A 26,064-nucleotide genomic window follows, 5' to 3' on the forward strand; every position below is an offset into this window, starting at 1 on the left:
TGTTGACTGAATTGTCCTGCAGCTTCAGTGTATTGTGTACATTACAGATACTGATGGCAATGGATACATCAGCTTCAATGAGTTGAATGACTTGTTCAAGGCTGCTTGTTTGCCTTTGCCTGGGTATAGAGTAAGAGAAATTACAGAAAACCTGATGGCTACAGGTGATCTGGACCAAGATGGAAGGATCAGCTTTGATGAGTTTATCAAGGTGAGTACCATGTAGAATATCAGGAGACACATTTGAAACTCTTGGAACTTGAATTCCATTTTTTAAAATATCCAGAAAGACATTCCTTCCCTCCGTGCTTCAACATTACATATTCTTTCCTTTGTGATTTTCTTGATCACTGCTTGAGTTTCTAAAGATACATTCTATTTTTGCAGATTTTCCATGGCCTAAAAAGCACAGATGTTGCCAAGACCTTTAGAAAAGCAATCAATAAGAAGGAAGGGATTTGTGCGATTGGTGGTACTTCAGAGCAGTCTAGTGTTGGCACCCAACACTCCTATTCAGGTAGGCTTAACTCCTGGGTGGGAGCAGGATTTCAGGATTACAGATTCTAAACTTGGTATTCAAACCTAAGGGATGTAAACAAAGACAGAAGCAAACACAACTTTATGGATGACTCCCGATTTTCTTGTGACTAAGTGGGTCAGTTCCAGGTACATAATATGGGAGCAGTCCTAGCTCTGGGTAGGGTCCAATACAAAATGATTTGATCAGCATTTAAACAATTGTTAAAGGCTGCCCAAATTCCTTTCTAAATCTTATGGACAAAATTAGCTACTCAAGCTTGTATCTTTAAACTTCATGATAATTTTTAACACCTGCTAAGTGATCAAAAAATTATGTTTTCATTGATTTGGAATAAATTTGTATATTTATTCTGAAGGCTGCCATCCAACAGCCATAATGGAAACTTCCAACAGGCCAAACAGTATAGTTATTGCAACATTTCCAAAACTGAGTTCTTCAAAACGCTAGTTGATCTTAGAGATAAGCTCATGAGGCCGGGCGCGGTGACTCACACCTGTAATCCCAGCACTTTGGGAGGCCAAGGCGGGTGGATCACCTGAGGTCAGGAGTTAAAGACTAGTCTAGGCAGCATGGTGAAATCCCGTCTCTACTGGGTGCAGTGGCACATGCCTGTAATCCCAGCTACTTGGGAAGCTGAGGCAGGAGAATCGCTTGAGCCCAGGAGGCAGAGGTTGCAGTGAGCCAAGATTGTACCATTGCACTCCAGCCCGGCGACAGAGCAAGACTCGGTCTCAAAAAAAAAAAAATAAGAAAAAAGATAAGTTCATGATTAAATACCATCTATAGTTGCTAAGACAATGTTTGGCCTTTTGTCTTTAAATACAGGAATTTTCAGTACCTGCTGGGGCAAATGTGCATAAGTCAGAGATACACTACACAGTGTTTCCCAAACTTTTATGACTCAAGATTTCTCTGAGGGACACCACTGTTTTCTTTTTTCTTTTTTTTTTTTTTTCAGATTGCTTCACTCTTTTTTTTTTTTAATTATACTTCAAGTTCTAGGGTACATGTGCATAACATGTAGGTTTGTTACATATGTATACTTGTGCCATGTTGGTGTGCTGCACCCATCAACTCGTCAGCACCCATCAATTCGTCATTTATATCAGGTATAACTCCCAATGCAATCCCTCCCCACTCCCCCCTCCCCATGATAGGCCCTGGTGTGTGATGTTCCCCTTCCCGAGTCCAAGTGATCTCATTGTTCAGTTCCCACCTATGAGTGAAAACATGCGGACACCACTGTTTTCAAAGACAGTTTGGGAAACACAGTGCTACGCTATGAAGACATAACTTGAGCTTTTATTAAAATATCTAAAAATCACTTTCTAGCAGCTTTACTGATAGAAAAAAAGAGTATATCCAAATGATTTTATTTTATAGCAATTTTATTAGAATTGTATCAAGAAACTCACTGTCCACAGTGATCCAACATTTAAACCAGCAGGGCTAAAAGAGGAATCCTGAGTTTTGTCCTGTTAAGAATTAGATCACATTTGTATTTATATATGCGTGTATATATATATATACATATATACACGCACATATAAATAAAATATTTTTTATTATTTATGTATTTATATATAGAAAATAAACATGTATATATTTGCTTCTACATATAAATATATATCTGGATTATGCATATATATAGAAATAGAGAGTTAGTTTTGGCCAGTGCGGCCTGCAATCCCAGCACTTTGGGAGGCTGAGGTGGGTGGATCACGAGGTTAGGAGATCGAGACTGTCCTGGCTAGTACAGTGAAACCCCATCTCTACTAAAAATACAAAAAATTAGCTGGGCATTGTGGCGGGCACCTGTAGTCCCAGCTACTCAGGAAGCTGGGGCAGGAGAATGGCGTGAACCTGGGAGGCAGAGCTTGCAGTGAGCCAAGCTCGCGCCACTGCACTCTAGTCTGGGCGACAGTGCGAGACTTCATCTCAAAAAAAAAAAAAAAGGAATAGAGAGTTTTAAAATCTGTTTGCTTTATGTTTTATGACTTGGAGTAAACATAGACTCAATGCCTATTTCCCAAGTGCTCTGAGATTTTTAAATGTTAATAAATATGAGATGATAAGATAATGGACTGAATAAACTCACGTCTTTCTGCTGGGAATGAGAATTTAAGATCCACATGCATAATTTTGTTTATAATAGAGTTTCACTTTGCAAATGAGTCACTTTAATCATTTACTTGCAGAGGAAGAAAAGTATGCCTTTGTCAACTGGATAAACAAAGCACTGGAAAATGATCCTGACTGTCGGCATGTCATCCCAATGAATCCAAACACGAATGATCTCTTTAATGCTGTTGGAGATGGCATTGTCCTTTGGTAAATAATACTTCTGTCTTGGTTTCCAAAGAATTGCTCATTTTCTAGACCATCAACAATTAATTGTATTAATCCTAGGCCAATGTTGTTTGGTGCTCAGCTGCACCTAGAAGGCTTTTCTGGACTTTCACTTGGCCAGGTCCAGAACAGCAAACTCAATTCAGAAACAATTTATAATGAGAAATGTAAAATTGCTACTGCTTGAGTGGAGGGGAGGGATACACATTATAGAGATAAACGTGGAAGGAATAGTAACACCAAGTCGAAAGCATTAGATGTCTAATCAATGTATTAGATAATTAAGTGGGGGAAATTTATAAAGTACTGATTAAATAGTGACTATAGAAGGACATTAAAAAGTTTATCTGATGACAAGTTAAAAGTATAAAGGTGGACCAGGCATCAAATAGAAATGTAGACATTATATAAGCTCAGAAGTACATAGATAGTCTTTTATGTAATGGGGACAATATTCCTGGTTATATATGTTTGGAATATATGCTGCTTGCTTCATCTGGGCATGGCTCACCATGAAAGCAGATAGAATTGATAACAGCAGCAGGATGATGGAAGGAGTCCTTAAACTGTAGCCCTTAAGCAAAGAAACCTTTGAGTAGGGCACAGAAATCCACAACTCAAACATTGAGGACACCTGGAAAAGGGGGAACGCATCCTATCCACGGGAGGCCTCTAAATACGGTGCTGGTCAGTGCAGCATGGTGTCTTTGAAAATCCCTCTGTAGCTCTTGCTTCAGCAGGTTCTCTGTCATCACAGGCCATGCTGTAAGTAAGATGACTTGAGGTGCTTGATATGTGGGGCACTCAGGACTTAAAGGAAACGATGGGTAGGCAAGACATTGAACTTTCTCCTCTGCCCTGACCAGAGCAATTCTACTTTTGATATTTTATTTATTAGAGTTTGTCCTGATAATTCATTTTTAAAAGGTTCAATTGCTATTAAAAAAAAAAAAAGAATTCTAGCTTTTAGGTTGCTATCCAAGGCCCCCCATGGTCTTCCCTCAATCTCCTAGTTTTACCTTCTAAGACCCCCTGTGACTCATTGGTAGTCAGCCTAGAGCACTGAGAAGAATATAAAAACGTTATAACATGATTAGGTGAAGATATAAAGTTTGGTCCAGCGTCAAATAGAAATGTAGGTATTATATAAACTCAGAATTTTATAGACAGTCTTTTATATAATGTGGACAATTTTCATGACTAAGAAAATAAAGTATTTATGGTACAATTACTTTGGTTATCCACCTGGAATTTCCTAATGTGCTAAGAAAATCAGGATAATTTTGCAGCTGTTTAGGTGAGAGAATGAAGTGGGGTCCTCATTTCCAACCTCAATATATTAATATGGCTTCAGTAGTATTCACCTTTCCCGCAGATAGTTTGAGTCTAGTCAAATGGCATAACTGATTTTATGTCTAAACATCACAGAGTCTGTTGCTGTCTTCTTTGATTATGGTCTTGCTAGAATTTAAATTCAATATTACTGGGCTCTGTTATTCAGAAGACAGCTTTCTTTAATTTAAGTGTTTCTCTTTCAGTAAAATGATCAACCTGTCAGTGCCAGACACAATTGATGAAAGAACAATCAACAAAAAGAAGCTCACCCCTTTCACCATTCAGGTATGTCTTCCCACCATTACCGTAATACAGGATTTGTTTGGCATCAATGAGCATCGTAACTGCTGATTCAGCCTTTTTCAGGGGCTCAGACATCATTCCCAAAACCCAGGCTTTGGGCGGGTGACTAGTCATATTTCAGGGATAAAGGGATACATATCTGAGCAGCAAGGAAGGGAGACTGGTGGAGTGGTAGCAGCTGGGGCTTTGTATGTTTTGTTTTGGCCACTTAGGAATAAAATTCACTTTGGCTAAAGTTTTAACTCAAGCTTTTCTTAGCAATTTATCTTTGATTTGATGCCAAATAAATAGCATTTTAGCTGAAAACATAAGCCTTTCTAAGAAGCAAGGGGTGAAAAATGGGAAGTACTCTGGCAGCCTTCATAGTAATATTGGCCACAGCCACGAGTATAATAGATACAACTTGCTTTTATTCCATCAATTTGTTGATTAACTGGAATAGTAACCAGCAGTAAGTGTATTTCTGTGTAGTCTTCCAATATTTTAACGTTACTGTAATTCTCTTACTAAGAAACCATATCTAACTTCTTAGATCACGAACAATACATTATCTCCTGTGTGGATTTCAACAAACTTGTGTACTTTAAAAATGGAAATGAATCAAATTGAGAACAATGATTAAACACGTATGAATGCATTTAATGTTAAATTTACTCATAATCTTGACCATATATAGAAACAGTATTTTTCACTCATCATTTGAGCACTAGAACAAGGACCCACTTTTCTTCTGATAGTTCTTTTCCTAATTCACTGGTAGCCTTTGCTTTGTTTTTAATTTGTCAATTAAAACAATTTCTATACATCTCTGACACTGATATCTCTTCCTTTTTAAACCCAAGAATAGTACATAGAGAGTCTTGACTGAAATCTTCCTTGACTTTATCTCAACTATATGTGAGTTACATTACCTGCATTGTTGTTACTCATAAGAACATAAAATCTATGAGTGTGTGTGTGTATACTCGGGTTCCCTAGTTATTACGGATACTCAACAAATCGACCTAGTAAAAACCACTCCATCTTTTCCAGGAATTTTAATTGTATCTATTTTTCATTTTCATTTTCTTCTTTTTTCTTTTTTTTTTTTTGAGATGGAGTTTCACTCTTGTTGCGCAGGCTGGAGTGCAATGGCGCGATCTCGGCTCACTGCAACTTCTGCCTCCTGGGTTCTCCTGCCTCAGCCTCCTGAGTAGCTGGGATTATAGGCACCCGCCATCCCACCCAGCTGATTTTTGTATTTTTAGTAGAAATGGGATTTCACCATGTTGGTCAGACTGGTCTCAAACTACTGACCTTAGGTGATCCACCCGCCTTGACCTCTCAAAGTGCTGGGATTACAGGTATGAGCCACCGTGCCCAGCCTTTTTCAGTTTCTTAACACGCAATCTGCAAGTCAAAAACCTCTTCTGCTACTCTCTTTTATGATCTTGATTTACATCAACAATCATCTAGTTCATGATGGCCAGTGACAGGACAATGACTTCCTCAAAGGTGCCCCTTTATTGTTGGCCAGCGGAGATGTTGTGTGTGTCAGCTTCATCACAGAGCAAGATGGAAAAATATAGGCCTCGTTAGTCTCATGCCAACCAGAATGGGCCTTCAAGTTATGGTGCTGGTTTGATTGAATGGACCACTGCATGAGCTCGGTGTCTGGCTTACTGGATTTTCTCTTCTGGTTATGAGTCACTGTTTTTTCTCAATGTTAAAGTGAGTGAAGACCATGACTCTAAACCTGTGACCTTCACAGAAGGAAAACATTGTTGCTGTTGCCATCAGTATTGTTGGACATCTACAAAGTCATAGAACAAAAACTTGCATACTTTTTTTCCCTCAGGAAAATCTGAACTTGGCTCTGAACTCTGCCTCAGCCATCGGGTGCCATGTGGTCAACATAGGGGCTGAGGACCTGAAGGAGGGGAAGCCTTATCTGGTCCTGGGACTTCTGTGGCAAGTCATCAAGATTGGGTTATTTGCTGACATCGAACTCAGCAGAAATGAAGGTAAGACCAAGTCCCAAAGGTCATTTATGACACAGCTTTCTAATAACTTATGTGTTGGGGACTGGAGGAGGAAGATGTCAGAAATTCTCAAGTTTTGAAAACTACATGGTTTTATTGATTCCATGGTGTTTGTGTAACAGATTCTAGACACACAGACCAGGCATTTTTTAATGATAGAGCAAAGGCTTTTTAAGACCACAGACTAACAATAATGCTTGTTTGGAGCATAGGGCTCAGTCTTGAATGTTTGCCGCTGTAATCCCAAGAGGTTTCTTCAGAACTCACTTTGCCTTTAGATACTTTGTAACAAATAAGAGGACTTTTAACTTGCATTTTGTGAAGCAAGCAACTCACATTCATATACTATAGTGATGGTACCAGATTAGGAGGAACTTGGTCTATTTCTTATCAAAACTACAGAGGAAGGTATAGGTCAAAGGGTTCAAGGTTGCAATTATATGGGATGAATAAGTGGAGATCTAAACAGCATGAGAGCTATAGTTAATAATATTGTGTACTGGTAATTTGCCAAGAAAGTAGATTTCAGGTACTCTTCCTACCAAAAAAAGAAAGAAAGAAAGAGACAGAGAGAGAGAAAGAAAGAAAGAGAGAGAGAGAGAGAGAAGGAAGGAAGGAAGGAGGGAGGGAGGGAGAGAGGGAGGCCGGGCACAGTGGCTCACGTTCATAATCCCAGCACTTTGGGAGGCCGAGGCGGGCGGATCACGAGGTCAGGAGATCGAGACCATCCTGGCGAACACGGTGAAACCCCATCTCTACTAAAAATACAAAAAAATTATCTGGGCGTGGTGGCGGGCGCCTGTAGTCCCAGCTACTCGGGAGGCTGAGGCAGGAGAATGGCGTGAACCCAGGAGGCGAAACTTGCAGTGAGCCGAGATCGCGCCGCTGCACTCCAGCCTGGGCAACAGAGCGAGACTCCGTCTCAAAAAAAAAAAAAAAAGAAAGGTAACGATATGAGATGTGGGTATGTTAATTTGCTTGACCAATAGTAACCACCTTACTATGTATGTGTCTACCAAGATAAGTATACCAAAACATCACGTTATACACCTTAAATCTATATAGGATAGAATAAAAATTTTTAAAGACTGTAGAAAATTCCATGTAGGGTTTCAGAGTTCTCAACTAAATATGTAGCTGTCAATCTTATTGCGTCTTCTCTCAGCATCTTATCTGTATTTAAACAGTGACAGCCAAGTGGCTTAAACAAGAGGTAGCCAATCTTGGGAAGTATCATACAAAACACAGTGTTATCTTTTAGTTTTCAGGTACGAATCCTACCACTATGAAATCTGTAGCTAAGTTCTAGTCTTTAGTTACACATACTTTTATTTGTATGTCCAAATCACAATAACCAATGAAGAATCCTGAAATATTATTTTAAAACCAATGTATTAAAAATAATATAAAGAAGGTGGGGGAGAGGAAATGGGGATCTTAGAACCTGTGAGAAAGAATATTGATCTTCAAATAATGACCTCAGCTAAATGTAAACCTTCTAGCTAAGCAAAAAATATTTACTTGTCTGGGAAAACATAGAGGAGAGTTGATTACATTAGAGAGTTGCTATAATTAGACAGGTAAGCACTTGAAATATAAAGCACCTATGGGAATAGACAAGAGAACATTGTTATTATTACAAAATTGATCTCTTAAAAGCAAAGTGGTGTAATATTGTGAAATGTGGTTTGACAGACCCAGCAAAACATCCGAGCCAGTAGCCTTGGTTATTTTTATGGCTCTGCCCAAATGTTCTTAAACATAGCATTGAGATTCACTGTGCCTTGTTTTCTCCATCTGAAAAATGGGGACAATAAATAAGCTCACAATAGCTTACACCTCTTTTAAGGGAATAATAATAAAATATTTAATCCTTGGGAAAGGCTACAAGAACCTTTACCCCAAAGAGGTAACGTTGTTATCTTTAGCTCTTTAGCAGAGCACAATGAAAGTTACAGCCAAGCCCAGCTGGGAGCAGTGGCTCAGGCCTGTAATCCCAGCACTTTGGGAGGCTGAGGTGGGCGGATCATGAGGTCAGGAGATCGAGACCATCCTGGCTAACACGGTGAAACCTTGTCACTACTGAAAATACAAAAAATTATTAGCTGGGTGTGGTGGCGGGTGCCTGTAGTCCCAGCTACTTGGGAGGCTGAGGCAGGAGAATGGCGTGAACCCAGGAGGCGGAGCTTGCAGTGAGCCGAGATCACGCCATTGCACTCCAGCCTGGGCAACAGAGGAAGACTCCATCACAAAAAAAAAAAAAGAAAGAAAGCTATCCAAGCCCTCCCTCCCCCAACATCACTGCATTTATTTTTCTTTGGTTTTTGTGCTTCTTTAGCTCTGATTGCTCTTTTGAGAGAAGGTGAGAGCCTGGAGGATTTGATGAAACTCTCCCCTGAAGAGCTCTTGCTGAGGTGGGCTAATTACCACCTGGAAAATGCAGGCTGCAACAAAATTGGCAACTTCAGTACTGACATCAAGGTAGGAGGAGCGTTGTTTGAACATGACTCTTTGCAGCAGTGAAGGGGAATTTGGGCATTAATAAAGAAAAGACAAAGATTTGGGGCTTCGTCTCTTCAGAAGCTCCAGGGTTAGTCTGGTGCTGTTTTGGAGGTGCTCACTGTCCTTAAGAGCCCATCTGCTGCTATAGTCCTGGGCCACACACAGATCTGCCTGGAGTCCTAGCGCAGCGTCTCAATTGGAGTTTCCATATCAGGAAGTAGAGGGACAAAGGTGAGCTAGAGGAAGAGCAAGAGAACAGTCTGCTGTCCAAGTAAAGGGAATATATGTAGGTCTGTAATGTCTCTGGTTTCATAAATGGGAGCAGCAGATGGGAATTCATTTTAAAAAATTAAATGAAGATGACTCTTATAGTTACACTAATAATAGCAAACATGGTGTCTGCAACATGCCAGGCACTGTTCCAACTGATTTATATATGTATTCTCTTATTGAATCCTTACAACAACCCCATGAGGTAAGGGTTATCATCCTCTCATTTTACAGATAAAGAGACAAAGAGGTCCATAGGGGAAAGGCTGAGGCAGGAATACACTGTGGTTTTCAAGTATATGAAAAGTTCCATGTCAAGGTGAAAGAAAACAGCTGTTGGCCATGATGACAGATGGATGAAGATAGAAAGTGGTTAAGGAGCAGAAAGGAGTGGAAAGCAGTCCCTAGAAGGAAAGAGAGGAGATGCTGGGATGCAACACCAGGAAAATACTTCAGTCTCCACTTTCTCAAAAGTTAAATAACTTTTCCCCAAAGAGAAAGAGTCAGAGGAAAGTTCACATGACTCAACAGGAGTACACCTAGGCTTCTAGTTCTCTGAGTAACAGTTTCCCACTGCCGCACGACGTGCATTCAGTGGCATTTAGAACTCAGGGTGTGTCAGGCACCATGCCAGTCAGAGTCAAGCTTCTAGATGGAAAGCCCCCATTTCTTAGGATCTAAGCTAAATCCGTCTTTCTAACTATGCATCTTTCATGGGTTATTAACATTTTTCTAGCACCACCAACCGAACTGGGGTTTAACAGGAGCTGGCTATCATGATCTCCCTTGATGTTCAACAGTTAAGCTCTGCAGTTGTAAAACATTTCAGCCAAAATTAGGCTGTCTGATCTCAGTTGTAAATTTACCTAATTTCCTATCATTAAATGGCTGTGTTCTCTAGAACCACCATTTTGTGCTTTGGGAAGTGTCTGTATGAGATGGGAACTGGCAAGATGAACACTTACTTATGCAGTGTTGTGCCTGTTCTCCGGCAGCAGCTGCACGGTGACTGACCGCACTGTCATGTGTATGTCTGAGTAGCCAGCAACCTTGGGTGATGTCTTTAAATTATGTAGAATTGGCAAAGGCCAGGAGAATACCCAGGCTAGAGCGAGTGAGAAAGGCTCATAAGAGTCAGGTGAAATGAGGTTACTCTTAGCCAAAATAAAAAGACGTAACCCGGGGTAAGCAGATGGTATTGGTGCCTAACACCTGTATGTGACTGTCACTGACTTCAAAATAGCTACAGTGAAAGGTCAGAGAAGGGAGGGTAGAAAGAAGAGAGATGAAGATCAGTTTTCCCAGGTGCAACATCAATGACTCACACTCTGGTTCTCATCTTTCTGATGCCAAAAGTGGGGAGCATACCTCTCCTCTGCCCATGCCTTTCCTACCCTAACCAGTTGTAGAGAAAAAAAAGCAGCTGATTTTTCAATGTTTAAGAGAAATTGAGATACTATTAAATGATTTAAATAAACTACCTGAAAATCTGTATGCTCTCATTGACTAAAAATAAATTTGTATTTTAAGACTATAATTCTGAGAATTCTTTTTGCCAATATATTTTCAGAATCTAAGAAAACTTGAGAATTCAATACCTGTATCTAATCTGCTATATTTTTCTAACTTCTAGATAGACATGAAATGCACTTATCTTAATATTTCTCCTTTTACATAAAGATTGCTTGTTAATGCTTCAGTCTTCTGTCTTTGACATCTTTATTTTTCTCTTGCTGATTGTTCATTTAAATGTATTTTAAAACTCTGCTTTAAACTTCTGCTTCCTTTTTCTGTCACTTTTTTTTTTAATTAAACCTTAGCTGACTGACTTCTACAGCAATATAAAGGTATATATATATTTCTCTGTATACAATTTAATACATGTAAATAAGTTGTTTTTCTCCCCTAAAGACAACAGAATAATATCCACTTCTTTAGGGTGCCTTTTGTGCATATCTTGTCTATTTTATTGTTACACTCCTTTTAAAAAGAAAAACAAATGTGATATGTAAAGAGACACATAGAACATTCAAATTAGTGAATGTTTCTAGCTTTGTTAATTAAGTTACATTCTTGAATGATAGCTGAATATGAAACAAAATGTTTGCTTTTGGGAAATCATTGTTGTGCTAAGTATGTAATTAGCTGTGCTATTTTGAAATTGGAATTTCTTAATTTCTCACAGGACTCAAAAGCTTATTACCACCTGCTTGAGCAGGTGGCTCCAAAAGGAGATGAAGAAGGCGTTCCTGCTGTTGTTATTGACATGTCAGGACTGCGGGTAAGGCCAGGTCCCGGTTGTGTTTGGAGAACATGATGCTGCTTTCATGTTGGCAGTTCCGTTGCCCTGTGTGGCCCTGACTCTGGAGTTCCATGACTGGGCATTTCTGCCTAAAGCCCTGTTAAAACTGTAAAACTGTGGGCAGTTTGGGATAATAATTGATGAAAACTGAATCTGGAAATACAACATTAAAGAAAGAAACCAATAGTAATTAAACACCATCCAGCATGCTAGGCACTTCTGTATACGTTCATCTTTTAGAAGACTCTATAACCCCACCTGGGTCTGAATGTTATAATGAAACCTGTTATGCCACCACTTTAATATTGATCTTGAGAAGTCACTTTGCCTGTTTGTGTGCCTCATTTAATATCATTGGAGTTAAATCCAATGAGTTCATATTGAAGTCAACTGATTCCTAATAAGAAGTAGAGTAAAAGTAAATGAGAAGTAAAGCTCATAAAATGCATAGTGTGTAGTGTTATCTAGTAAAGTGTCATTTATTTTTTATTTTTTATTTTTAGACAGTCTCGCTCTGTCACCCAGGCTAGAGTGCAGTGGCAAGATCTTGGCTCACGGCCAGCTCTGCCTCCCAGGTTCACGCCATTCTGCCATTTTCCTGGCTCAGCCTCATGAGTAGCTGGGACTATAGGCGCTGCCACCACGCCCGGCTAATTTTTTGTATTTTTAGTAGAGACGGGGTTTCACCGTGTTAGCCAGGATGGTCTCGATCTCCTGATCTCGTGATCCGCCCGCCTCGGCCCCCCAAAGTGCTGGGATTACAGGTGTGAGCCACCGCGCCCGCCTAGTAAAGTGTCATATTGAGAAATAATCCCAATTTAAAGTTTCGTTTTCTGAAAATTGGTGGTTTCATATACTTTAAGGACAGTGGGCCATATTTCAACAAAATTTTAGTGTTGTTTTAAGAGTCGCTTACAAATGGCTGGAGATTCTCTAGAATTATTTGAGCACATTGAGTGGTTCAAAATCTGAAGTCTGCAAAAATAAAATTGATATTATATATTTATCAATAACAATATGTAGGTTAACTGATAAAATTTATTTTGTTTGGGTTGCAAGTATATCGACTCAATGTGGAGACGGTGGATATGCTAATCACATGCTCTTATTGGCAAGTGTAAATATCTTTTGTGAACTGGTTATGGGAATATAAATTAATAAATAAAATTTTTTGATAGACAATCTCATGACATCTGTGCAAGAAAAAAATAAAAAGGAATCTTAATGGTTGGAAATAATTAAGGTAAACTCAAATGATAAATTTTCGGAATCTACTGCATCTCTTTTGAAACAGGGCAACCAACCATTCATCTGAAATAGTTAGATAATGGAGTTGAGAGACCTTTGTTACTTAACCTCTGAGATTCCTTTTACTTGTGACTTTCTGATTTTGGTGCAGGTGCGTGTAGGCAACAATGTGCTGTTATTAAGTGTCTGCCTGAGATAGACACTAATGATTTCAGTGAGATTCCCATTTCTTTTCATGTTATGCAATCTGCTTTGTGCATGGAGAGTCTTGACCCAGCCCTGAGACATCCTTTTGCATTGCAGGAGAAGGATGACATCCAGAGGGCAGAATGCATGTTGCAGCAGGCGGAGAGGCTGGGCTGCCGGCAGTTTGTCACAGCCACAGATGTTGTCCGAGGGAACCCCAAGTTGAACTTGGCTTTTATTGCCAACCTCTTTAACAGATACCCTGCCCTGCACAAACCAGAGAACCAGGACATTGACTGGGGGGCTCTTGAAGGTAACTGCAAACTACTTGCTTAAGATGGGGAAAGGCACTCACAATTCTAATTCAATGGCAATTCAAACTCACTTCCTAAGCAAATATAAACTATTTGCACATGCAAACAGGCCATTAATTCTCTGATATGCAACAAAGAGAATAAATAGATTCATCAAGTCAATTTCAGCCAAGCAGGAGTAATTAAATACCATTATATCACGTCCATTATACAAAGACTTCATCCATTCTCAGAATTAAATGTTTTAGGAAAGAGAATGCATTTAATTATTAGATGAAATAAATCCGGAGTTTGAAAAAGATAATTTATGTACTTAATGGACTGTGTTGATTCCTAGAGGCAAGAAACTGCCACCATTCATTATCAAAAAATGGTATTTAATGTATGCCGGGATATGCTTACTGAGTTTTGGTTTGTTTTGTTTCTTATGGGAGGTACAGAAAACTATTTTGAGGAAGAATCCCTAACAGTTGTATTTTTCATGTTAATGCTCTAAGATTCAACAAAAAGTATATAGCTTTAATTAGATTCTACCAGGTAGAGGTGCCAGAGATGTTTACTTGATTTTTTTTTAAAAAAGTCGTGAACTAGTCCCAATATTGAGACAAAAAGGTCAATTAATATTAAATGAATGTCACGCAAGCAAGGAGATTCAGATCTGAAGTATGAGTTGATCCTTTTCCACAGCACTGTACTCTCACTAGAAATGCAGCATAATCGTGCTTCCACACTCCTGCATTTCTGTCATTTGCTGAATTATGGTCAGGGGGTTGTGTGCATTTTGTTGACTCCCAAATATATATATCCAGCCCACTAATCACCCATTTCAGCTGCTTCTAGAATATTCCTGTTTGGGTCCTTGGCTATCATTTGAGGTGCAGCATATGCAAAACAGAATTGATTATTTTCCCTCCCACCCCTAACCATTGCCTTTCCAGCCCACCTCCCATCCCATTTGCCCTCTTTTAGAAATGCTCCATTTCTATTAATCATACCATTTGTTTTTCTTTAGTCACCAAAACTAAAGACCTTGGATCCTACTGTATCTTCCTATCCTTCATCCCTACATCCACTAAATCAGCAAATACTAATAATTCTTCCTTTGGAACATTTTCTCAATTGTTACATTTCTTTTCTGCTCTTCCAAATTCATTACCTCATACACCAATTATTTTAATGGATCTTGGAGCCTCCATTTATCAAATGCTTGAGTGTATCCCACATGCTAATGTCAAACACTCTGCCCTCTGCCGTGTTTAATTCAAATGTGTATCGCCTTTCAGTGATTCTGCACACTGCTGCCAGGCACATCCCAGTACTGATTTGATTATATCTCTGCCTTGCTCAAGAATGTATTGTAATAATTTTACAAAGCCATAATGACTGCCATTGTCTAATAGGTCAACTAAAATGTGCTACCTGGTATCCAAAGATTGAAACCTTGTCTCTCCAAAAAAATACAAAAAATTAGCCGGGCATGGTGGTGGGCACCTGTAGTCCCAACTACTTGGGAGGCTGAGGCAGAATGGTGTGAACCCGGGAGGCGGAGCTTGCAGTGAGCTGAGATTGCACCACTGCACTCCAGCCTGGGAGACAGTGAGACTCTGTCTCAAAAAACATAAATAAATAAAGAATATCTCCAATTCTGACTCCTTCTTCCAGATAGGGTTATCTCATTGGGCTGTACAGTATAGACCCCTGACCAAACCAGTTCCTGATATTCTTAATAGAGACCTTGCCTGTTGCTCCCTTTATATGTATATTTATACTGTCTTCTACTCCCACCCCTTGCTATCTCCCCAAATCCTCTACTCTTTCCTTTTTCTGATCCAGATTTTGCTAGCTATCCAAGGGCAAGTTCAAATTCTGCCCCCTCCAAATTCAGTCCATACTGTTCTTTTCCCTGTCTCAACTCAAATAACAGATATATCTATCTCCTAAGTGAGTTCTGTAGCTTGTATGATCTCTGTTTGATGCCTAAAAGTCCTGTTTTTTCCAGCAAGAAGGTAAGCCTTTGAGAGCCAAATGAACGGCTACCCCACACAGGATTCCACACACTACTAATAGATGCTGTAGAAATACATGTGGAATTGAAATGGAAAAGAAAAATTAACACCGTGTAAGAACCCTCATCCAAATCCAATAGGGTTTATTTTATTTCTTTCTTTCATTCTATTTTCAGTTTTTATTGCATCCTCTTTAGTTAAACTCTGGTCATAAAAAAAGGCATGTTTTCTTCCATCCCAAAAGATAACCCGTCTTCCTTCATCTAGGTGAGACGAGAGAAGAGCGGACATTTAGGAACTGGATGAACTCTCTGGGTGTTAACCCTCGAGTCAATCATTTGTACAGGTAGGAATATTTGGGAACTCATTCTAATGTAAGACAGAGACCTCGAAAGAGCCATAGGACTCCAAATACCACCATGATGTGCATTCTCTTCACAAAATGTGCATACCTTGATGGAAGGGGAAAACTGCCAAGTTGAGCTTCAGATGTTGGCTATTCAGCTGAAAAACTCACCTACATACATCAGTCTCACTTGTGTGCTCAATATGTAAATCGTACCTCAACAAAATGAAACATTTACTCTATGTCATAAGTGATCATACGTATAATCTGCTCACAAGTAGGCAAAACAACAGATGTTAAGTTTGTGGTGAAGTGTCTCCTACGCCACTTGTTAAAGCCATCTTCATTTTGTTTTTTTAACATTTCTTTTACATTTACTTAGTTTTACAATTTTTAAACCTTTAGGTACAAGGGTACATATGCGGGTTTGTTATATAGGTGAATTGCGTGTTGCAGGGGTTTGGTGTACAGATGATTTCATCACCACAGTGCTCTTTCTTTTCCTGAGGCAGCACGTGTTGGATGGAAGGGCATAGCTGCTCACACCTGGGAGGAGTGAGTCCCCCAGTCTCTCTGAGTCGTGGTTTCTTCACCTCTATAGATGGAGCTATGACTACCAGTGTGCAGGGTTGTTGTGAATATTCTCTAAACTAATATGTAAGAAAGTGTCTGGCCCATTGTAGGCCCTGAATAAATGTGGGATATCTGAGAATCCTTTTGTGTTTGTTTTGTTCAGTGACTTATCAGATGCCCTGGTCATCTTCCAGCTCTATGAAAAGATTAAAGTTCCTGTTGACTGGAACAGAGTAAACAAACCGCCATACCCCAAACTGGGAGGCAATATGAAGAAGGTAAACAATGATGGTTCTGATGTTCCAGCAGGCAAGGAAAGTCATAGCCTGCAAGAGCGCTCTAAATACTTTATAAGGCAGCCAAACAATGTTTATCCAGAAATTAAATTCTAGTACAGCAATCAGAAACCTGAATAGGTTTATTAAAGCGTGTCCATTATTTCAGTCGATTACTTACTTATAATTCCATGTTGGATGTCTTCAAACATTATCATGCAAAAATTCTAATTAAGATAATTAGAGCAAGCAGAGAGCCACAGGGATTTTTCCCTCAGCAGGATCTTTATTCTAATTTCTAAAGAATTGGAGCTTTGTTCTGACAGCTTGACTTGTTCAAATAGTTTGTTGACTGTCAACACAGTGGGAACATTGTTTTGAAACAACAGGGTTGACACAGCCATTTCTCAGCGTTTCTTATTGCTGTGACTGTTAATGATCCATGCGTAGCTGCAGGAATATCTGTTCACATGTCCGTTTGCTATGTGTGCAGAGGATGGAGACTCCAAATTTTCCATGTCAATCTCTGTGAATTCACCTATTTTAGAAATATTACATGGAGGTAACTAAGGATGGCTCTCCATTTGTGTAGTGTGATATAGCGGTGAACATATTCATAATAAGGAATTCATTTCGGTTTTCCACATTATGAATTTTTTTTATGAAAGTGAGGGGTTTCTAAGGAAAGATGAAAAATTCTTTACTTTTGAATCCTAGAATTGCAGAACCAGTTGAGACTTGAGAAGTCATTCAGTCTGACCATATTTATTTCATTTTTATCTTTATTTTTATTATTTATCTGATATTTATCATAATCAAGATGGTGACGTTAAATTGTTTTCCTTTCTGCTCATTCAGCTTGAGAATTGTAACTATGCGGTAGAACTGGGGAAGAATCAAGCGAAGTTCTCCCTGGTTGGCATCGGTGGACAAGATCTCAATGAAGGAAACCGCACTCTCACATTGGCCTTGATTTGGCAGCTAATGAGAAGGTAGTAGAGCTTATGGAAGTGGCTTTTTCTTGAATGCATTATTTACCTGGAAAAATATTAGGAAATTTTTAGCAGTATGAGTTAATTCAGTAAATGTGTATTTTAAGCTAATCTTAATAACCAGAGAAGCACTTTTTACCTTTCTGCTTTTTGTTTCAGTTCTGTCAGTTTTTGTTTCAAGTATCGTGAAACTCTGTTATTAGGTTCATAAACAGTTTAGATTGTTGTTTCACTCTGATTTAATCAGCCCTTTGTCCTTATGAAGTAGTCTTCTTTATGCCTACTAATATTCTTTTCTCTGAAATCTATTTTTTCTGACATTAATAGATAATAGCTACTATGGCTTCTACAGGCTTCCCATTGATTAGTGGTCAGCATGGCATATCTTTTTACCATCCTTTTACTTCAACTGATCTGTGTAAATAACAATTACTTTTAAAGGGACTTTTTAAATAAAGTTGAAATTATGCCATATTTATCTACATATTTACTATTTCTAGTGCTCTTCCTACTATTTTATAGATTAAGATTTCCATTTGGTATCATTTTCTGTCTACCTAAAATATTTCTAATAGCGCAAGTCTGCTGGTGATGAATGATTTCAGCTTCTGTATGTCTGAAAATGTCTATTTCATTTTCAAAAGATTTTTTTCTCTGAGTGCAGAATTCTAAGTTGATAGTTTTTTCTTTCAGTATTTTAAAGATAGTTTCACTGTCTTCTGGCTCACATTGTTTCCAAGAGGAAATCTATTGTCATTCTTATCTTTGTTTGCTTGTATGTAGTATTTCTTTTCTGGCTTAAGATTTCTCTTTATTACAGGTTTTAGGTAATTTTATTATGATGTATATTGTTGTTTCTTGTTTTTTTGTTTGTTTGTTTTTTTGAGACAGAGTCTTGCTCTGTCACCCAGGCTGGAGTGCAGTGATGCGATCTCTGCTCACTGCAACCTCCTGGGTTCAAGTGATTCTCCTGCCTCAGCCTCCTGAGTAGCTGGGACTACAGGTCCACGCCACCATGCCCAGCTAATTTTTGTATTTTTAGTAGAGACGGGGTTTCACCATATTGGACAGGCCGGTCTCAAACTCCTGACCTAATGATCTGCCTGCCTTGGCCTTCCAAAGGGCTGGGATTATAGGCGTGCCACCCCACCGTGCCCAGCCCCATTGCTGTTTCTTATGCTTGACGTTTGTTAACTTACAGGATCTATGGGTTTATACTTTCCATCAAATTTGGAAAACTTAACTTTCATCTCTTCAAATATATCTTCTGTACCCACCAACTCTGGTTCTGGGGGATTCCAAGTGTGTGTATATTTGATCATTCAAAGTTGTCCCTAAGCTCACTGATGCTTTATTTATTTATTTTCTCTATGTTTCATTTTGGATAACTTGTATTGCTATGTTTTCAAGTTCACTAATCTCTTTTGTGTGTGTGTGTGTGTGTGTGTGTGTGTCTAATGTTCCATTAACTCCATCCAGTGTATATGTTTTTTAACCTGGATATTATCGTCTCCATGTATAGAAATGTTGAGTCATTTTTATATCTCCCATATCTGTCCTTTCCTTTACCTTCTTGAACATACAGAAAATAATTACCGCAACTTATTTTGTGATCTGTTTCTACTAATTTATTTTCATCTTCATTATGAGTCATATTTTTTGGCTTCTTTAGATGCTGCTAATGTTTTAATTATATGTCAGATATCATGAATTTGACTTGCTATGTACTGGATATTTCTGTATTCCTTTAAATATTCTTACATTTTATCCTGGGATAGACTTAAGTTACTTAAATACAGTTTGATCCATTTGAGACTTACTTTTAAGCTTAATTAATCTAGAGCTCATTTTGCTTGTTAGTAATGAGAAAATAGTCTTCTGAGTACTTTACTTGATGCTCATGTATTAGGAAATTTTTCCACTCCAGCTGGTGGGAACAAATTATTTCCAGCCTTGTGTGAGCCCCAAGGATTGCTCTGCCAGCTCATTTCTGGTGGGTTTTCCCCACAGCCTCTAGTAGTTTCTTCACACATGTGCACTGAGCAGTCCTCAGCTGAAGACTGAGGGAAACCCTCTGAAGGCTGCTGAAGCTTTCTTTCTGAATGACTCTCTTCTCTCGATACAGTTCTCACCGCTCTGATATTCTTCCCCTTAAATTCTAGGCACCTGGGCTTCCTTCATTTCTCATTCCTGTTTCCTCCATTCAAGAGGATGGCCATGCTCTGTTTGGGTTTTCTCCTCCTCTGCTGCAGCTTGGAAACTTTTTCCATGCTGGGAAAATCTTAAGGCTCACTTTGTTTTCTTCTTTTCAGGGGCCACTGTCCTGTGCTTCCTATTGTCTGATGTCTGAACAACATTGTTTCGTATGTTTTTCAGTGTACTAGAGGTGTTTAAATGTGGTTCCTGTTATTCCATCATGGCCAGAAATGGAAGTTCCTTTCATAGAGAATTTTAGAAATGTTTTGGAACTGAATATAAGCTTGACTAATGTGAGAATTATTGGGTGATATTAGTTAAACAAAAATAGAATATAAGAAGATACGCAAACAGAAAATAGATTATAAGAAAAAGAAACAATTTTGGTACAAAATCATAAGCTTGGGAAGACTTTTAGATAGGAATTCTGTAAGTAATAAAATAATTTACTTATAAATGCTTCAGTCTTTCCCCTTATACTAATAGCTCTGACAAAGCAGGAATTTTGCATCCCCTCATTAGAGCCTATGTTAGTGTGACATAATTCGTTTTCCTACCTGGAAGGAAGCCCTAGAAACTGCATGTCACATTACATTCTGTCTGGCAAGATAATGGCAAAGGCAAGGTTTGTGGTGTGCCTAGGCACTGCGGCTTTAGTTCCAAGACACTGTCTGCAGATCCTAATAATGGCCGGCTCTGGATGTAATTGTGTTAGTATTTCCAGATAAGGTAGGATAATCAGAAGTGATCATTAAAGATTTCACTCCCTGATTCACATTTACTTTACTAAGTATAGAGCTCCATTACCCATTTGTAAACTGGGGTCTTTTTAATGATGGAGGCGGATGTCATAAGGCTCCCCTGATGCCTAAAACTCCAGAGCTAAAGAAACTCCAACTCTATCTTTTAGTTTACTGCATGTATCCAGAACATCACTGAAAACTGCTTAGGGCTGTTCTCACCCGTGTATTTCCAGATGCTATTTCCAAGCTATCTTTATTATCTTCCACAAGTTTTAAATTTATAACAGATTAGCAATTCATACTGATTGCTTTAAAAACCAAAGCAAAAGTCCTTTTAGTTGCAACAGTTAAACTGACTCATGGGTTTCAATATTAAATAATCTTTAATATATTCTTTTTTGATGATTAAAAAGTGCAGGGCAGCTGGGTGTGGTGGCTCATGCTGTAATCCCAGTACTTTGGGAGGCTGAGGCAGGTGGATCACCTGAGGTCAGGAGTTCGAGACCAGCCTGGGCAACATGGTGAAACCCCATCTCTACTAAAAATACCAAAGTTAGCCAGGCATGGTGGTGTGTGCCTGTAGTCCCAGCTACTCAGGAGGCTGAGGCAGGAGAATTGCTTGAACCTGGGAGGTGGAGGTTGCAGTGAGCCAAGATCATGCCACTGCACTCCAACCTAGGTAATGGAGCAAGACTCCATGTCAAAAATAAAAAATAAAAAAACTCAGGCCAGCTCTATTCTGGGTTAAATTTGATAATATCTGAAAAACATCTTGCAATATGATCTTTGAATGTTTTATAAAAATGTGGCTCAAAACCCTATTTAATGGCTGGCACATACACAATAAGGTCTACTCTGCTATTGCTATCTCCACCTGGTTAAAAAGTCGTATTTCTCATGAGTGTTTACTACACAAGAATTGTGCATTTAAGAAAGTAGACAGAGAAATATATTACTGTAGAAGGAGAAAAAACGACTGATAATTATATAAATGGCACCAGAAGGGGATTTTTTTCCGTGCATGCCATATATGAAAAGATCTATTAAATTTACAGCCAGTTCTAGCTGGAATTTATTTCACTGAATTGTGCTGATGTGCTAATTTGGTCATTTATCTGGACAATAAATAGCTTGTCATTTTTTCGCATGAGAGCAAATGAGAGATATGTACTTAAACTTCCCTTTCCCCTTCAGTAGCTTGGAAATCATTCTCAGGGTGGACAGTTGGCAAACAGCGTATGCATAAACTTGCAGATAAAACCCTTGAAGCAAGCAGGCTGCCAGCACATGGCAATGATAGCTCTACTCAAACAAATGAACAAAGAATCTGAAGCAGACAAATAGGAAACTCTCCCCAAGTCAAACAGGCTGTGGATGGTGAAGTCAGGATGGGTCCTTCAAAAACAAAACACCACGGTTTGTTCCTCTGTTTGTTCCAAATAGTAAATAAATAAAACAAGTGTTGGAAGGCAGGAAAGTAAGCAGGTAATAATCACATCCCTGTGGTGTCTCACATCCAAACCTCATCAATCCTCTTGTTGAAGGAAGAACTGGCTAAAGCTGGAGCTCATAATGCTGTTTCATTTTGACAAAGAGCTTTTTTCAGCACAGCACATTTTGCAAACACTGGTAATACTGAGATCTTGTCTGGAGGGCTCCATTTAATAGCACGGTCATCCCGAAGCAGGTTTGATGATATGCAGTAATTATCTCAAAAGGAAAAATCTAGAAAGACACAGACCAAATTAGTTTTTGTTTTATATTTTGAATCTTTATTTAGATGAGCAATTGCTTAGTGTACTATCTAGAATGGAGGCTCCAGCCTAATTTTTTTTTTTTTTTTTTTGAGACACTTTTGCTCTTGTTGCCCAAGCTGGAGTGCAATGGTGTGATCTCAGCTCACTGCAACCTCCACCCTCCGGGTTCAAGCAATTCTCCTGCATCAGCCTCCAGAATAGCTGGGATTACAGGCATGTGCCACCACACCTGGCTAATTTTCTACTTTTAGTAGAGACAGGGTTTCTCCATGTTGGTCAGGCTGGTCTCAAACTCCTGACCTCAGGTGATCTGCCCGCCTCAGCCTCCCAAAGTGCTCGGATTACAGGCGTGAGCCACTGTGCCGGGCCCAGCCTAATCCTATTCTTTCTTCTCTTTGTGTTTTTTTTTCCTTTTTTTTTTTTTATCATTGTACTTACAAGTGGGTGTCTGATTCCATTTCAAACCTCTGCATCTCACTTGAGGCAGCAGAAAGACTGCCTTGTGTCCCCTGGAACTCTGTGCCACTGTGAGAGGCTGTTGTCAAACCCCAGAATGCAATAAGTTGCCTCCACAATTTGCCATACCTCTATAAGGTTCCCTGTTCCTTAGTAGCTTTTTACTCTTGCAGATAGACTTTAGTGTAAAGGTGGGGTTCTCCTCTGCACCATTTAGTTCCTGGGCTTAGGAGGTAGGTCAGGAACACTGCTGCTGTTTATATGAGCATGTGGACAATGCAGGGCTGCAACTCCTGATGAAGGGAAGTGAGAACTAGGTCCTGGGACAAGAGAAGCTACCAGAAGATTAAACTTAGTTTGTTCCATCAGGTTATATATGGAGAGGACCTAATGAAGCAAGCACTAACCTACCGTTTTTTTATTCAGACATTTATTAGGCAGAAATTCTTAGATGTTACAGTAAATGCTAATAACTTAATATGCATGCTATCCAGAAATAAGAAGCCAGTTATGCCATAAAATGTAACCTTTATGAATAGATCGAAAGTAGGATCTTTTCCAAACTAGAAATATTTTGAAAATCTATCTGCACTTATCCCATTTATACTCATGATTTCTCAGCAATTTGTTCCCATCTCTGGGCCCAGACTAAACATCTTTATTATCCCCTTGCTTTCCCTGGGAGAAAGTCACTCCATTTATTTCACCCGCCACTCTGTGCCTTCATTTACTAGATGCCCAGTAGTGCTAGGCAGTCTGCTAAGCTCTGATGAACAGGGCACATGGACCCTGTCCGAGGGCACCCAGTGGATGCCAATGCCATCAAAAGTTCCGAGAAACAGGTTTGAAGCAAGTGTACCAATACTGATTAATACACTATGTAAGCTGGAAAAGTGATACTTGAGCTGAGGATTGTTCAAAAGATTAGGAATTCACTAGAAGGGAAGAGGGCCCAGGCAGTGAGTACAGCTGAGTCCCGGAAGCAGGAGGCAGAAGGAGGATGGAGGTGTGGCCGGGAAGCTGCTGATGGCTCTGTGCGGTTGAAATGTGTATAGGTCTTTGTGTGTGTGTGTGTGTGTGTGTGTGTAGCACACGATGAGCAAGGAAGCAGGGAGGGAAGTGCTGGAAAAGAACACTAGAGCCAAATTGTAAAGGGTCTTGTGTGCTGTACACTGGAGCTTCACCTGTATTCTTTGGGCCATGTCGAGTCACTTTAAATGACGTGACCAAGCAGGGAACAGTGGCATGTGTCTGTGGTCCGTCCCATACTGGGGAGGCTGAGGTGGGAGGATTGCTTGAGCCCTGGAGTTCAGGGACACAGTGAGCCATGACCATACCTGTGAATATCCACTGCACTCCAGCCTGGGCCATGGGCCACATACTGAGACTCCATCTCTAAAAAAAAAGACCAGAACTGTACTTCAGAAAGGAAATTCTGTGAGATGGAGAAACAGAATGAAGAGGAGCTAAGTGATTTGAGGGAGACTTGGGAGGTGTAACTGATAGGACGTCACTTAAATGTGAATTTTGATAAAGAAAAGTTACAGAAGCCATTTTTCTTCCTCTCTTCAATAATGGGAAGGTGCTTTAACCTAGAGGAAGCAAGGCATTGCTCTTATTTCAGGGACTAAATTTGAAAACCATCTGGAAAGTCATGGGAGAACTGTACCGTCCATAGGAGCAGTAACTAGAGGAAGATACCCAATGGATTATGTAAGCAAAATCCTAGAGCACCCAAGTGGAGGGTGACCTGAATTTAGGTAGACTGGTCAGATGAGAGTCAGTCACAGGATTCTTGAGTTTCAGTTTGAGAAGCACACACTGCAGTTTTAGCTCTGAAGGTCTTTCATGTGTCATTTGATCCCCTCCTGCCAACCTGAACCATGAAGTCAACAAGCCCCCGTGTTCCTCGACTCTGGGCTTTCTCCCCTGTATTTCCCTTTCAGAAGGGAGTAGCTTTAGGGAATGGTGGTTCTTCTCTGCTCCAGAGAATGTTTGGGTTTTTTGTTTTTTGTTTTTTTGTTTCTTTTCTTTTTGAGATAGAGTCTTACTCTGTCACCCAGGCTGGAGTGCAGTGGCACTCTCTCAACTCACTGTAACCTCTGCCTCCCAGGCTCAAGCAATCCACCTGCCTCAGCCTCCCTAGTAGCTGGGACTACAGACAAGCGTTGCCATGTCCACCTAATTTTTTGTTTGTGTTTTTGGTAGAGACCGGGTTTCGTTATGTTTCCCAGGCAGGTCTGGAACTCCTGAGCGCAAGCGAACTGCTCACCTCGGCCTCCTAAAGTGCTGGGATTACTGGCGCCTGGCCTACTCTATAGAATTTTGAGAGGTTAAAACATCTTCTTAATAAATGTCCCCCAACCCCTCCAAAACAACAAACAAACCAATTCTGACAACAGTAGGTATCTAAAGTAATTCTTACCTTCAGACTAAAGATTACCCTTGTCAGCATATTTCTGACATTTTTACTTATACAAGGAAAAAAATATTTTATACTTTTTCTTTCTCATGTAGGCTATTCAGACTTTTCCAATGTTGAATTATTTCTTGATTTTAATTATTTTTTTTAGTTGTCACAGGTTGGAATCTTTTCCTTCATTTGCTTTTCCTTGCATTTTTTTCCCTTTGCCTTTTTCTTTTTGCTCAGAGCAATGATCGTACTTAGAAGGAGGTATTTGCTTTACGTTTCATTATAATAGCCATAAAGTCACATCTTAAGTTATTCTAAAAGGAACTAATATTGTTATATATTCTTTTTTTTCTCTCAAATGTAATGGTGTCTAGACTGTCTTCTATGACATACCTGAAAATAAACTTCCATCCTTAACTACTTTCTGCTTATATTAAATTCTTTAGCCATTGTTCTCCAGAAAGCGTTCTTTATTTTGTTCAGGTATACACTGAATATCCTTGAAGAAATCGGTGGTGGCCAGAAGGTCAACGATGACATTATTGTCAACTGGGTGAATGAAACGTTGAGGGAAGCAGAGAAAAGTTCATCCATCTCTAGTTTCAAGGTAAATTTCTTTGTCTTCTGCTAGAGGCCATCGAGCCCTATGCCTATCTGTATTGTTTTCATTATGTGTTCAAGTGACCTTCAGTGTTAGGTATTAGAGCCTCCCCCTCCCATTTCAATTCTGCTTAAATGACTCTTTGTTGTTTTGATGTTCATCAGCCATTTCATTGATGAATTTCTCAATACTTCCCCCATAATAGTTAATCGTAAAAACCCATCATTAAAAAAAATTTCAACTTTTATTTTGGATTTAGGGGGTACATGTGCAGATTTGTTACATGGGTATATTGAGTGATGCTGAGGTTTGGGGTAGAAATAAATCCACCACCC

General features: G+C 39.4%; 1 protein-coding gene across 2 annotated transcripts in view; it reads left to right on the forward strand.

The window, feature by feature from the left end:
• The window catches only part of LCP1 (lymphocyte cytosolic protein 1), a 67,822-nt gene that overhangs the window by 33,939 nt on the left and 7,819 nt on the right, over positions 1–26,064 (forward strand). For both annotated transcript variants that reach the window (XM_033176939.1, XM_033176940.1), the window contains 12 exons: positions 48–211; positions 388–517; positions 2,740–2,872; positions 4,429–4,510; positions 6,366–6,531; positions 8,888–9,030; positions 11,507–11,602; positions 13,175–13,370; positions 15,645–15,723; positions 16,460–16,574; positions 17,430–17,563; positions 25,612–25,735. In XM_033176939.1, coding sequence (XP_033032830.1) covers positions 48–211; positions 388–517; positions 2,740–2,872; positions 4,429–4,510; positions 6,366–6,531; positions 8,888–9,030; positions 11,507–11,602; positions 13,175–13,370; positions 15,645–15,723; positions 16,460–16,574; positions 17,430–17,563; positions 25,612–25,735 — 1,562 coding nt within the window. The remainder of the gene's footprint in view (positions 1–47; positions 212–387; positions 518–2,739; positions 2,873–4,428; positions 4,511–6,365; positions 6,532–8,887; positions 9,031–11,506; positions 11,603–13,174; positions 13,371–15,644; positions 15,724–16,459; positions 16,575–17,429; positions 17,564–25,611; positions 25,736–26,064) is intronic.

Source organism: Trachypithecus francoisi, unplaced genomic scaffold, assembly GCF_009764315.1.
Source record: "Trachypithecus francoisi isolate TF-2019V2 unplaced genomic scaffold, Tfra_2.0 Lachesis_group18, whole genome shotgun sequence".
In the NCBI taxonomy this organism is placed as follows: Eukaryota; Metazoa; Chordata; class Mammalia; order Primates; family Cercopithecidae; genus Trachypithecus; species Trachypithecus francoisi.